Raw genomic sequence first — 15426 nt, forward strand, 5'->3', positions numbered from 1 at the left:
CCTAGAGAGCTTTAAAAGAATACTGATGCCTTAGTGCCACTCCAGACTGGTTAATAAGAACCTTTTATTACATTTTGGATATCAAAATCTTTTTAAAAGTATTTTAAGAATAGTGGTAAGTCATCGTAGGTGGTTTTAGTTTTTCAGTGAAAGTAGATAACTACTTTAAGAAGAACCTTTGCCAAATTCATTTTTGTTTTTTCTGTAAATTCTTCTAAAGTTAAAAAAGCTTTTCAGATGAGATCCAAATAGCTGGTAGAAATGACATAAATTCATATCTGCTGTTAGTCCTCTCAGGGAGCTAGGTTTAGAGCTATGATGACAAATCAAGGTTTCCGATCTACGCATATTGTCTTCATAAGGTACATTTATCATCAGAGAGAAAGCAGCTTGTTTATTGAACTTTTGCTAATATTTGGATTAAAAAAAAAGGCATCCTGAATCAGAACTCTAATGTAAGAGCACTTGAACAGTTTTTAAGCTTTTTTTAAATCTTACAATATCTTTTCAGGGTTGGGTCAGATGGGGAGGTACTGGTAATTAAAAGTTGCTATTGACGTAATGTATGTGTGGCCAGCATACAATGCTGATCATTTAAGTAAGCTTTCAAGATTTACCTGTGCAGCAGTTCTTCGTGTCCAAAATCTTAATAATTTCCTGTTTAAATGTAGTTTTTGTTTTGGCTTTAAGGTACCAGTTTTTGGAAGAAGCTTTTCAAAACCAGAAAGGTGCAATTGAGAATCTACTAGCTAAGCTTCTTGAGAAGAAGAATTACGTTCATTTTGCAGCTACTCAGGTGCAGAATAGGTAAGTGTTGCCTTAAAACTATAATTTTACTTAAAGGATTATTAAATACAGTGGGTTCAGTTTAAATTTTTAAAAATATATATTAATACTAAGAATATTTAAAAATATTAGTTTTTGGAGGGGTAAATGGTGTAAGTTTGAGTTCGGAGTATAATATTTGTTAAGTAAAATTTAATTGGCCAAATTTTTGAATAGTCTTTTAGGATACATCTTTGACTGTTTAGTAATTAATAAGACTCTAGTCTTTGTAAACCTTAATTAAATGTGAAAAACGCAATTAATACATAAGGAATTGAATTATAAATTAAAAAATATAATCCTCACCTGAGGATATGTTTTTATTGATTTTTAAAGAGAGAGAAACATCGATGTGAGAGAGAATCATTAGTTGGTTGCCTTCTGTACGCACCCCGACTGGGGAACAAACCCACACCTATGTATGTGCTCTGACCGGGAATCAAACCTGCAACCTTTTGGTGTATGGGACAATGCTTCAAACAACTGAGCCACCTGGCCAAGGCTGAATTATAAAATTTAACTAGAGACTATGGAAGACACAGGAGAGAGACTATGAAGAGGGTGGACAAATTTATTTTCTCATCTGTAAAACAAGCATTAAAAACAGTACTTTTCTTAAAGTATTATTATAAGATGAATATATAGCACATAGTAAACTCTCAAATTTTTATTGTTGCTATTATTTTTATCAATAACACCATTAGTATTTAAAAAATCCTATTTTGGTTCATTTCTGAGTAAACCAAATTTGTTGATAAGGCAAATGGGAGTAAGTTTCATAAGTGAATAGATTAACAAAATGAGGGCCCTTAATGTAGGAAGACTAACACTTGGAGCTGGCATAATTAAAACTTGTATATTCCTGGATTTATGAATAGGGTTGATAGATGCTCATTATTCAGATTCACAAATACTAGAACTTTTAGGTACTTTTGGAATATTAAAATTCATTTATGATTATTTAAGATGGCACCTAGTAGATACTAAAAAATATTAAATAGATGAATGAATGAATGGTACATTATATGTTAGAAAATAGAAAATTATATATTGGACAGTAAGGTGGTAGAATTTTCTTTCTTTTTTTAAAAAAAATATATATTTTATTGATTTTCTGCAGAGAGGAAGGGAGAGAGACAGAGAGTTAGAAACATCGATGAGAGAGAAATATTGAGAGAGAAACATTGATCAGCCGCCCCCTGCACACCTCCCACTGGGGACGTGCCCGCAACCAAGGCACATGCCCCTGACCAGAATCGAACCCGGGACCTTTCGGTCCGCAGGCAGATGCTCTATCCACTGAGCCAAACCGGTTATGGCTAGAATTTTCATCTTAAATTGCACATACACAGAGTGGCCAGATTATTATGACCAGCCAGATTATTAATCTTAAGTTGCACATACACTGAATGGCCAGATTATTATGACCACCCCATCAGTACAATGAAGTGAATTAGTTATGCAAATAATAATAATAATAATAAAACCTTGAGAATATTTGCTTAGGAAGTTTTCAATATTCAGTATTTTTGGAAGTGTCAATGAAGTACTGATGGGGTGGTCATAATAATCTGGCCACTCAGTGTATATGTAAATATATAGACACACTAATCATGGATGGTTGGTTCTTATGGATATGTCAGGGTGTTTTGGGTATGTTGATATGTTGTGGGTGATATTGGAGATGATAACTGTCTTCTCATAAATTACAGATAGATGTCCTTTTTAGAGAAAGGACATGAGTTGATTCACATGGCAGTCTGATATTTTTGTCTATATGTTTTATACATATTTTGTATATATGTTTCTGAATTTATGTAGAGAAATAGAGCAAGAAGTTTATGTTTTATAAGATTGTAAAGGGTTGGGGAGATTGATGATTTCATCTGCAGAAAACTTTTAAACAAAGGTATTAATGATGCTTCTCCGAGACATATTTTTTGATGACCTTTCTCTATTTTTCTTCCTTCACAATTGAACACATAGTAGACATGCTTAAATCCAATGAGAGTCTGACTATGGCTAACTGCTCTCTGCTTTCAGCTTGCTTAATGATTTCAATTTTTGGCCAAAATCATTGTAAGTTTGAGTCCCATATGTCTTATCATTAGTAATCAGTACTCCCATTTTAAAAAAATGACTTTAAGGACAGAATTGAATAAAATTTTTAAATAAGTGCCCAAACAAGCACTGATATACAGACAAAAGAGAGAAAACTATGTTATTATGATTAAGTGTATTAAAGTCCTCAGATTTGAATTTGGCAAATAAAGATCAATTCAGGGGTTGAAAGTGTGGGTTATAGTTTGTACAGAAGTAGAATGAGTTTGAAGGCTTCCTTATGGTTGTTTAATATTTTATTTATTCATATTGGTGGGATTTTCCCCTATTTATTTTGTAAATAAAATCTGCAACCAAAACTTTTCTAACCACAGTGGGAGCTTATACCTATTTCTAGAACATCTAACAGCTATTTTAAAAGAATGGATTGAAAATGTTTTATGCCTTTAACTGTATACAATAAGAAACCATTTTGAGAAGATTTGTGAAAGGGGCATATTACAACCTATATTTGAAATGGTTAAGTTATAAATGAAAATTAATGATTCTAAGCTTAATTCCTATTATTTGAAAAGGTAATTATTGGTTGCAACATTGTTTTTTTGCACATTGTTCTTCAAAAGCATTAAGATTAAATAGAACCAGTGTGCCAGATTTGATACCAGCAATCATTGATGTCAGATATTTGTATATCACATTCATGTCATGGGAACTAATGGAGATTACCATCTAGATTAATAAACTGGCCTTTATGAATTTAATTTAAAATGACTGAAAATTTAATCCATTCTTAGTCCATATACATAACTTGCTTGGACCAAAATGAGTGATCAGGTCTGCTGAAACATAAGTAATACATTTTGGCAAAGGTTTAATTTTAATTTCTCGGTTAAGTGCCCAGTTGAATTTCTGTAAGTTGATGATTTAGAGATAAATTGATAACCTAATGATGCATTTCTCTTATTCAGGATAAAAGAAGTAAATGAGACTAACAAACGAGTAGAACAGGAAATAAAAGTGGCCATTTTCACCCTTATCAATGAAATTAATAAGAAAGGAAAATCTCTCTTACAGCAGCTAGAGGTACGGTTCAAAGCCAAAATCAAACAAAAACTGCTTCTATTTATCTTTAGCTGTTTTTTAATGTTTATTGAAAAGTCTTTTAGATTGGTTGGGGGGATACGGAAGTAAACTAAAAAAAAATTTTTTTAAATGTTCTATTGATAAATAGACCTTTTTTTGAGGTAGTTACTTTGCACCACAATTTAATACCACTGATTTTAGCTGTATAAATTAGTATTGTCCTCTTAGGAATTAAAGAATTATTATTAAAATGTGATGTAACTGAAGACAAAGCTAACGCCCCCACCTCCCAAATTCTCAATTTAACTTTTACATACATATATGAATGTATATTGGGAGTCTGCTTGAGTCATTTGCATGTTTCACTTAATTTAAAAAAATATTCCATAGTTTTGCAAAAAGTGCTGCTCATTTTGAAATTTGTAAACTTTATTTATTTGTAAAATAGATTTTTACTGATTTTTTTTTAGAGAGAAAGCAAGGGAAAGGGATAGAGAGATAAAAACATCGGTGAAAGAGAAACATCAATTTGCCGCCTCCTGCACACCCCCACTGGGGACTGAGCGCACAACCTGGGCATGTTCCCTGACTGGGAAGCCAACCGGTGACCCCTTGGTTTATGGGTGGACAATTAACCATTGAGCCACACCGGCTGGGTGAAATTTGTACACTTTAAACTTTACTGATAGTTTTGTTATATTAGGTCTTTGTTTTACATATTGAGATTAATATGTAGATATAAATTTTTAGATGTGAATTCAATCAATTTGTGAGACCCAAATTAAGTTTTAATCAAAGATTCATCATCTTTACTGACTATAGTTGATTGGTTCTCAACATTTTGTGCTCTTCAGTAGGCTTACATGATGTGGGGTTATATTTTCTGCACTGTTGAACATATATTTTTTTCCAATGATTTCTAAAGAGAGTGTAAGGGAGGGAGAGGGGAGAGAGAGAGAGAGAGAGAGAGAGAGCGCGAGCGAAAGAGAGTAAGAGAGAGAGAGCGTGAGCACGCGCGCGAACATTGATGTGAGAGACACATCAATTGGTTGCCTCCTGCACATACCCCTACAGGGGGGCAGAGGTCGAACCTGCAACCCAGGTATGTGCCTTGATTAGGAATAGAAACTGCAACCCTTTGGTCTGTGGGCCGATGCTCTAACCAGCGGTTCTCAACCTGTGGGTCGCGACCCTTTTAGGGTCGAACTACCCTTTCACAGGGGTCACCTAAGACCATCAGAAAACACATATATAATTACATACTGTTTTTGTGATTAATCGCTATGCTTTAATTATGTTCAATTTGTAACAATGAAAATACATCCTGCATATCAGATATTTACATGACGATTCATAACAGTAGCAAAATTACAGTTATGAAGTAGCAACGCAAATAATTTTATGGTTGGGGGTCACCACAACATGAGGAACTGTATTAAAGGGTCGCGGCATTAGGAAGGTTGAGAACCGCTGCTCTAACCGCTGACCCACACCAGCCAGGGCTTACATGAGTATTTTTTGATTACTTCATAAGTATTAACTTCATTACTATTAACCTCAAATTTTCCATAGTAGATTTTTTTCTGTTCTGTTTCTCGTTGAGCACTTAGAAATATTAGACACATAATTACATACAAGTGAAAGAAATGATGTCAGTGTAGTTTTATTTCTGAATTTCATCTTTCCATTGAGACACATTGTGAGATTAAAAGTTCTCTAACGCATATTGTTAGAGTTTATGGTCTCTTTCCTGTTACACATCCGGCCAGTTACACTTAACCCTGATAGATCTTTATTTTCAAAAGGACCATGGGAACAGAGAGAGCAGTGGGCATGTGATGATTTTTTATATCTTTTAACTTACTGTAAATACATTTTAACGATAGGTCTAAAATAATGTTTTTAAACCATTTCAAGAACTTTAGTATTAAAAGATGCCTTTTAATGCTAAAGTATACATAAATACCTAATGTTAAATCTGATACACTCTCCTAATGTGCTGATAATTTAAACAATAGACGTTTTCTAGTGTAATATGTTTCTAAATTTGTAAAATAGAGTTTTTCCTAAGTTTTATAAGAGGGATGATTTCCAGGGAAGTTGTCAAACTTCTGTCAGTTGAATACTGTTATTCATTGATTTTATATTATAAAATGGGCAACTTGTTTTCTTAGAGAAAAAAATTGTCTAATAAATCAAGTTGAGTCATTTTTGAACAAAAGAAAAAGAAAAAGTGGTTAAGAGCGAAGTAGATAGGTTGTTTGCTGTGCTGAATGTCAAAGGACATAGGACATCACCTATCCTTTCTGGGAGTTTTACTTCCCAAAAAATCAGTTTATTTTTTTCCTTTGCAGCATTTTCTCCAAATTAGTCTTTCCTTCAACCCTCACTTACTCATTTGTTCTTTATGTTTTTTTGTCAGATCAAAACTTTCCCTAATCTCTACTCCTAAGAGCTTGTGGAATTTATCTCTCTCACTTTGAGCATTTAAGAGAAGAGATTTGAACATTAGCTTCATGCCACACCAGTAGGTGGCACTGGTAACAGAAAGTTTTCTTCGGCCTGAAAGTGTAGTGGGTTAAGATTATATAACATTATTTCTAAAAGTCAACTCATTGTGCTATATACTTCGTATAATGTATTAGCCCAGTGATTTCCAACCTTTTTCATCCTACAGCACAGATAAAGTAATAACTAAAATTCTTTGGCACATAAAAAAATATTTTTTGATGATCTCACCTTCCCTCTCCCCCTCTCCCGCTCCCCCACCCACCAAAAGGTATACTTTTGATTCATTCACATTGGATGGCTATTGTTGTGTTGGCTGTTGTCATGTTTTATTTGACATTCTAAGGGAAAAGAGTTCAGGTATTGCATGTTCTAAAAATTCTTGTGGCACACCAGTGTGCTTGCTGTGGCACACTGGTTGAAAATCTCTGGATTAGCCTGATGAAAAGACACTATAACAAAAACATTTCATCTTTTGAAGGAAAAAAGAGATATAAGTAACAGTTTCTCTAGAGAACGAAGTTTTAGTCCCACTTTTGTGAGTAACTTTTCTTTTGATCATAGGCTCATTAAATAATGAGGAACTTGTTAACTTATATGTTAAAAAATATATATGTAGGTATTGTGCTCATTTTCTTTAATTTTTAATTTTTATTGATTTCAGAGAAGAAGGAAGAGGGAGAGAGAGATAGAAACATCAGTGGTGTGAGAGAATCATTGATCAGCTGCCTCCTGCATGCCCCCTACTGGGGATCAAGCCTGCAACTGGGCATGTGCCCTGACCAGGAATCTAACCATGACCTCCTGGTTCATAGGTCGACACTCAACCACTGAGCCACACTGGCCAGGCAGTATTGTGTTCATTTTCAATAGAAATAATGACTTGATTTTTTTCATATAGAATTCTTGGGCGACCCTCTTGTTCTGTTTCAGACTGTTACAAAAGAAAGACAGATGAAGTTAATACAGCAGCAGAATGACATCACAGGCCTCTCGCGGCAGGTGAAGCATGTGATGAACTTTACAAACTGGGCAATTGCGAGTGGCAGCAGCACAGCCCTCCTGTACAGCAAGCGGCTGGTGAGGCACATGTTGTCTTTATTTTTCTGTAGGTTGACTTTGTTATGCATTCGGGAACTGCACCTGTTTAAAGTGTAGATTTTGAATTTTGGCAGATGTATTCACCACCACATTAAGATACAGAAAATCTCCACCACCCAGTCGAGTTTCCTTGTTCCCCTTTACCCCAGGCCCTAGGCAACTATTAGTCTGATTTTTGTCTTTTCTAGAATTTCATATAAGTGGAATCATACAGTATTCTGTTTTGAAGATACCTAGTATTGTATGCAGTTTATCATCAGAAATGGCAGAAATGCACGCATGTGCATTTGATTGCTAATATAGGTAGTCTTTGACACACTGATATTGTTTCATTTGAGACTGACACTGTGGGGCTACATGAGCTTTTATGTCTTTATCTTATGTTTTTTTAAGTGATATTTAATTTTAAGACTAATGTGAATTTTTTTCCCTTTAAGATTACTTTTCAGTTGCGCCATATTTTGAAAGCTCGTTGTGATCCCGTCCCCGCTGCTAATGGAGCAATACGTTTTCATTGTGATCCCACCTTCTGGGCAAAGAATGTAGTCAATTTAGGTGAGAAAGAATTAGTTTTATGAATATAACTTGGAACACTGAATTAGGAGGAGGAAGTATCTAAAGCAAATTTTATATATTGAAAGTTTTTTAACTTCACTCTCAGAAAATACGTTTTTCATTGGAAACTCACCTAAACTATATGTTCATTATATCTTTAAGAATGTTGAGAGTCTCCTGTATAGTTTTTAAAAATGTGTATCATTTTTAATATTTCCTGACATCTATTAAATTGGCATTGACTCTTTCATTGAAACTTAGCAAACGGGTCTTCATTCTCTGGAGGAATTTGTTAGATGCTTAGTAGTTTGTATATTAATTGAACCGAATCGTCCTCTGGAGGAGGATGTCCAGGATGCTGATGTGTCTGAAAGTTGTGTCCTGAGGAATGTTTGAAAGATAAAAGTAGCTCTTTTCACATGGAAGAGAAATGGACTTTGCTTTTGTTACTTCACAGCGTGGACCTAAGGACCATAGGTGAAAGTTACAGAGCGACAGACCAATAGCTCAGTTTAAAACAAGGCAAAACCCCAAAAACTTTTCCAACAATTAGAACTGTGTACAGAAGCTATCAAAGCAGAAGTGGACAGCCTTCTCTGAAAAAGTAGTCTTTGTATATATTCAGATTTGGCTAAAGCCTTAGATCAGGCATCAGCAAACTGTTTTTGTGTGGCATGGTAGCTAAATTTGTTTTTTACATTTTAAAGAGTTGTAAAAGCAAATAAATAAAAAACAAAGAATATATGACAGTTCTTATGAAGCCTAAAATATCTGGCTTGTTATAGGAAAGGTTTGCCAACTCTACCTTAGATCAAACCTTCCTAAAATTTGCCTGCTGTTTTTAGAAAGCAGTGGGCTCTGATTTGGATGGGGGAGGGAAGAGCAAGAGAGGTACAGGGATATTGATAAGAGAAATCAGGAAAAGTGTCATTTCTAAGGACATAAGTGGTTTAAAACATTCAGTATTTCCACAGAAGACAGTTTTGTAGCAATGCAATACTCTGCCCTGCACACTTTGGCAATTCAAAAGCAGTGGAATCAGCAATAGTAATCTTGAGTATCCTTGAATCTTGTCAAAGGAGAATTGATTTAGACCAGCAGTCGCCAACCTTTCGGACCTCACAGACCACCAGTGGTCCTCGGACCATCAGTTTGTGACCGCTGCTCCAAAGGTTTCCTTAAACCAGTGGTTGCCAACCTTTTGGACCTCATGGACAACTGTGGTCCATGCACTGTGGTCCGGTTGGCAACTGCTGATTTAGACTGACTAGATGGGCTTCCTCTAATAACATCTCTTTCAACTCTTGAATTTTCTGTAAATCTACGTAAATAAAGCATAAGGGCAGGTAATATATCTGAGCAATCAAAAGCTGATTATTTGTCTTTGGATTATACTAGGTTTCTGATCTTTATCATCTTTAAACCTAGCTCCCATCCCTGCTATACTATTGGAAGCTTTGAGTGCTGAGGGTTGTCAGAGAAAAGGAAAAGATATTGATTAATCTACAAAGTAGATGATTTATTTGATTATATGCAAATTATTCTCATTTTTTAAATTCTCCAGGTAATCTAGTAATAGAGAGTAAACCAGCTCCTGGGTATACTCCTAATGTTGTAGTTGGGCAAGTTCCTCCAGGGACAAACCACATTAGTAAAACTCCTGGACAGATTAACTTAGCACAACTTCGACTCCAACACATGCAACAACAAGTGTATGCACAGAAGCATCAGCAGTTGCAACAGATGAGGATACAGCAACCACCTGCTCCTGTATCAACAACAACAACAACAACACAACAGCACCAACGACAAGCAGCTCCTCAGATGTTACAACAACAGGTGAGTATTGTATCACTACATTATTGGTACAGATTGTGAAGACCTCAGGGTTACATTCTGTCCTCCATAAATGAGTTACACATTTCACGTGACTAGCATGGAGAAAACTGGAAGGTCAGAGTTTAAATATTTGTTCTGGGGATTGCAGGGATGTTGGGAAGTGTGAGGAAGGGCAGTAAGTAAATACTTACCATGGGAAACAAATTAACTCACTAGTACACAAGTTTTTATTCCCCCAAACTAGATCTTTTTTGTTTTACACATACATGTGATTTTGGGCCAAAGAGCCAGATTATTTTTGCCCAATACTGATATATTCTTTTTATAAAAAAAATATATTTTTATTGATTTCAGAGAAGAAGGGAGAGGGAGAGAGAGTTAGAAACATCAGTGATGAGAGAGAATCATTGATTGGCTGCCTCCTGCACGCTCCACACTGGGGATCGAGCCCACAACCTGGACATGTGCCCTGCCTGGGAATTGAACTGTGACCTCCTGGTTCATAGATCTACACTCAACCACTGAGCCACGCTGGCTGGGCCTGATATATTCTTTAGGCATTTGTTCAAATCATTCCTATCCCTGTACCTCTCTTGTTCTCTCCTCCCCCATCCAAATCAGAGCTGTTAATGTAGGGTTGGATAAGTTAATGCTTTAAACACACACATATACTGAGAGAAGAGGCTTAGAGCTAGAGATGAGGAGAATGACTTACACTTTTTACTTTATGTCCTTCTGTATCCTGACAAGTCTTTTTATATAACATTTAATGATTGAAAATAAATCTATAAAAATATTATTATAGAAATGTAATTTCTACCCTTTGTAGCCTCCAAGACTGATCAGTGTGCAAACAATGCAAAGAAACAACATGAACTGTGGAGCTTTCCAAGCCCATCAGATGAGATTGGCTCAGAATGCTGCCCGAATACCAGGGATACCCAGGCACAGCGGCCCTCAATATTCCATGATGCAGCCACACCTCCAAAGACAAGTATGCCTAGAGTTACATTTGTAAGAATCATACAATTTTAAAACTAAAAGACATCATTTTTCTTGATCAGTTGGTGGGGGGAGAGTCACTGATACCTTTAAGAATTAAGACATAAAATTTTGTATTCAATTTTAACAACTTCTTTGATGCCATTAATCCCTCTATATACTATGGGATGAGGACCCCCTAGTCCAGCCAATTCATTCTATAGATCTAAATAATAAAGGAGCTTGTTATTTCCCCAAGGTCACAAGAGATAACAGTAAAACCAAGATTAGAACCATAGTTTCCAGAAATTGTTCCTCTGCTCTTTTAATGTGACATTTTGAGCCTAATACATTTTGTTTTGAGAACAAAACAATGTATTTTTAAAATTTTATTTTTACTTTTTTGCTTCTCTTTACTTAGCATTGTTCTTTTGGGGATGTAGATATACCCAGCCTTAAAAATAAATGTATTTAGGGACATGTTTTTTACTCTTTGTCTGAATAGTAGGTTACCTTTGTATAGGAGGCATGATTTTAAAATGAAGCTACTTTGATACAGGATTTCTAGTTATGAAAGAATGCAGTTTATTTTATAACAGTTGGAGTGATGTTTCTTTTAAAGGTTTTTTTAAAAAAAACATTTAAAAATATATTTTTTTATTGATTTCAGAGAGGAAGTAAGAGGGAGAGAGAGATGAGAGAAAATCATTGAACAACACCCCCTACTGGGGTTCGAGCCTGCAACCAGGCATGTACCCTTGACCGGAATCGAACACGGGACCCTTCAGTCTAAAGGCTGACACTCTATCCACTGAACTAAACCAGCTAGTGCTCTTTTAAAGATTTTTTAAAGACCATCAGAATGATTGGGAGGCCTCATCAGAAACAGATTCTGAGCCATACCCACTGAATCAGAATTTCTAGGAGGGGGTTACTCAGAAATGTGTGAACTCTTACTGACTCACATCAATCTGCATACCAAAGTTGACATACTGTCCTTCAAATTTTTGGCCCAAGTATTTCTGGAAAGGCTTTTGAAGAATTAGTGCTCTTTCACATTTAATGATTGACATTTAAAAGTTACATTATAAGTTTAAGTTTAAATAGTTCCAAAGGACATAATTTCTGGCATATTGTAAATATTGACATTATAAAGTAAAACTCTTACATTTTATTCTAGTAAATGAATCCACTGGCGTCCCAAATATCACAGCAAGCTCCTTTTTGAAAGTCAAAATTTTACGCTGGGACTTGAATATCTCTTCTACTTTCTCTGTAGCATTTTATAAAAATATGTATATTTATGTTAGATATAAATCAATCAGTCTTTGCAGTTATTCTGCAGGAAAAAATGTTTATTATAAAATAAAAATTGTTAAATTTCCAGCCATAGTAAGGCTATTATTAAACTGAAACTTTTTCTTTGGACCAAATTTGTATTACAATTATTCCTATTCAGTTTTTTAAGCAGCATATTTATTTACATGCTTTAAGAATATTAGGAAACATAAAGAGTAAAATTCTTTTAGATCTACATTTCTTTTTGAGAAAAATAGAGTCTTTTCAGTTATATGTGTTATTGTTAGAGTAAGTCAATTCAACATCAGTTTTTATTACTAGCTTGTTTTTTTGTTTTCACGTGATGCTCAGGAGACATGTTCACAAAAAATTGTGTCTGGGAAGTATAAGAATTTCAATTCTTTGAACATTTTCTAGGTTATCAAAGCTGAATGAATCTCACAATGAGCTGTCAAAACTTTAAAATATCTTATCAATTGATGGCTTTTCAGGTCTTCCTTAATTTTTGTTGCTCATCAAATATCAGAACCCACTTAAAAATTTGTTACACAGGTTTTGGTCAAGCACTTGATCAACAGTGTGACAGCTTTATTGTACCTTTACTTGTCTCTCTTGTTTGTTTTTTACCTTGGGGCAATGTGCTAGATAAGATTAGGAATGGGTCAGAGGTTTGCTGTTTTTTTGTGGAGAAGGGTAGTTGCGAAATAATGAAAAAAGAACTTGCAGACCACAGCACATTCTTAGGTAAATTGGGTTTTCTTTAGAAAAAAGTACATAGGATTGAAGCTCTGGGCATTAATTGCCCTAGAAGTGTTCACCCCCCACCCCTTTTTTAAAAAATATATTTTATTGATTTTTTTACAGAGAGGAAGGGAGAGGGACAGAGAGTTAGAAACATCGATGAGAGAGAAACATTGATCAGCTGCCTCCTGCACACTCCCTACTGGGGATGTGCCCGCAACCAAGGTACATGCCCTTGACCGGAATCGAACCTGGGACCCTTGAGTCCGCAGGCTGACGCTCTATCCACTGAGTCAAACCGGTTAGGGCGAAGTGTTCACCCCTTAATACATGGAAAGCCTTCAAGTATTACTGGGGGGCCAGGTACACCCTTTGGAAGAGGGCAGGAGCTACAGAATCACACTCACCAGCCACCTAAGAACAGTGCTCTTATGCTTTAGGGTCCCTACAGAATCCCCGAAGTTTAGAATTTTACATTTTTTAATGTTTTAAATGATTTATATGTGTATAGAAATTTATTTTCCAAAGCTTTTCATCTACGTGATCTTAAACGATCCTCATAACAGCCCTTACAATGAGACAGATATGTTCATTTTTGTTCATCATTATTCACATTTCTAAATAACTGAGATTATGTCACACGTGTTAGAGTCAGGAATTGATGTCATATTTCTGTTTGTAGAGTCATTATTTACATATAAATTATACAATACACAATTAATTCCTTTTATTTAAAAAAAAAAGAGTCAAAGAGGAATGTAGACAAAACAGTGGCTTTCAGGAAATGCTGTTTGAAAACTCGGGGGCTTCCAGATCATCTGTTTACATGCATCTTTGTTCTGAATAAGATCATGTCATCAGGCTGACGGGTTGAAAATTATTGTCAAGTTTGGCTTTTCCTAAATACAACAAAAAAATATAAAAATGAAAAGGCTGAGTTAAATTATTATTTATTTCCTGTATAAGTTTGAGAGGGCTTACTTTTTTGTTTCTCAACCATAGTTATCAGACCCTTGTACAATCTAACTTAAATTAAAAATTGTTGTCAAGGTTTATTCATATTAGGGTATCACCGCTGATTAAATAATGATAGCATCTTCTTTCCTAACAGCACTCAAACCCAGGGCATGCTGGACCCTTTCCTGTTGTGTCAGTGCACAACACCACAATCAATCCAACCAGCCCTACTACAGCTACTATGGCAAGTGCAAATCGAGGTCCCACCAGCCCATCTGTTACAGCAATAGAGTTAATCCCCTCAGTTACCAACCCAGAAAACCTTCCATCGCTACCAGATATTCCACCCATACAGGTTTGTATTTAAGTTTAATGAAAGATTTAAAACCTTGTCTTAATTAGGGATTTCGAGTATATTTTTCTGGTTGTTGTTTTTAAGTTGAGGCATTTTAAATTTAGAATATATTTGAATTTTTAAAAGTTACATTGTGTTAAAACTAGCAATCCTCAATATAACTCCAATATTGTTCAAAAATCATGAATTCATTGTAAATTATTTTAACCTGATTGCTTTCCTGATGTTCAGAGAGATCTTTTTTGGCTAAGCAAATTGTAGTTGTGTTGGCACTAAGAGTACTGGGCTATATGGAAATTTTTGGGCTATATCTGTAAAAAATAAAATTGCTGAGTTATAAGCTTATTATAATTTACAAAGAACTTTAACAGATAGTTTAATGCTTGAAATCATTTTATATGATACTAGAGGCCCGGGGTACCTCAGCCTGGCCTGCATTCTCTCTCGCAATCCGGGACCCTTGGGGGATGTCTGGTGCCCTTCAGTCAGCTGAGTGACGCTCCCACTGTGGGAGGCACTGACCACCAGGGGACAGCTGCTGCATTGAGCGTCTGCCCCCTGGTGGTCAGTGCATGTCATAGCAATTGGTCCAACGATCAACTGGTTGACCGGTTGCTTAGGATTTTATATATATAGATGTAATATATCTACTTTATGGATGAAAGTAAGAGGATAGTGACTTTCTCAGAGTCACCCAGTAAATGTGTTGGGAAAGTTGTAATTCAAAATCTAGATTCCTGATTACAAGTCCAGTTCTCTCCCTAATATTTGTAGAGATTGCAGGGAGATAGTTTGGGATTGGAGGCCAGGAAAGCTTTTAGTTTTCAGAGGCTTTGGGCAACCAGAGAGAGGTGTGTACATGTTTAAGGAGTCATTGACATTTTACTAAGCACTATGTATGCTGAAGTCCTGGGCATTAATGATCTTCTATCTATATATATAAAAGGCTAATATGCAAAGTGTCTCCTTGGGAGTTCGATTGGGAGAGTGGGAGTTTGATCGCTTGCTATGACGTACTCTGACCACCAGGTGGCACGGAACATGGTGGGCAACCAGCGGCGGCAGTGGTGGGGTGCTGAGGGAGCAAGGGAAGGAGGAGGTGGGGAGGCGGGGAACTTGAT

General features: G+C 35.7%; 1 protein-coding gene across 1 annotated transcript in view; it reads left to right on the plus strand.

Annotated features, from left to right (window-relative positions):
- TRIM33 (tripartite motif containing 33) overlaps positions 1-15426 on the plus strand; it is a 40860-nt gene that overhangs the window by 8352 nt on the left and 17082 nt on the right. Inside the window, exons 4-10 of the mRNA XM_014534663.1 lie at positions 691-807; positions 3855-3969; positions 7411-7557; positions 8016-8133; positions 9698-9972; positions 10802-10966; positions 14105-14305. Coding sequence (XP_014390149.1) covers positions 691-807; positions 3855-3969; positions 7411-7557; positions 8016-8133; positions 9698-9972; positions 10802-10966; positions 14105-14305 — 1138 coding nt within the window. The remainder of the gene's footprint in view (positions 1-690; positions 808-3854; positions 3970-7410; positions 7558-8015; positions 8134-9697; positions 9973-10801; positions 10967-14104; positions 14306-15426) is intronic.

The sequence above is a fragment of the Myotis brandtii genome, unplaced genomic scaffold, assembly GCF_000412655.1.
Source record: "Myotis brandtii unplaced genomic scaffold, ASM41265v1 scaffold131, whole genome shotgun sequence".
NCBI lineage: Eukaryota > Metazoa > Chordata > Mammalia > Chiroptera > Vespertilionidae > Myotis > Myotis brandtii.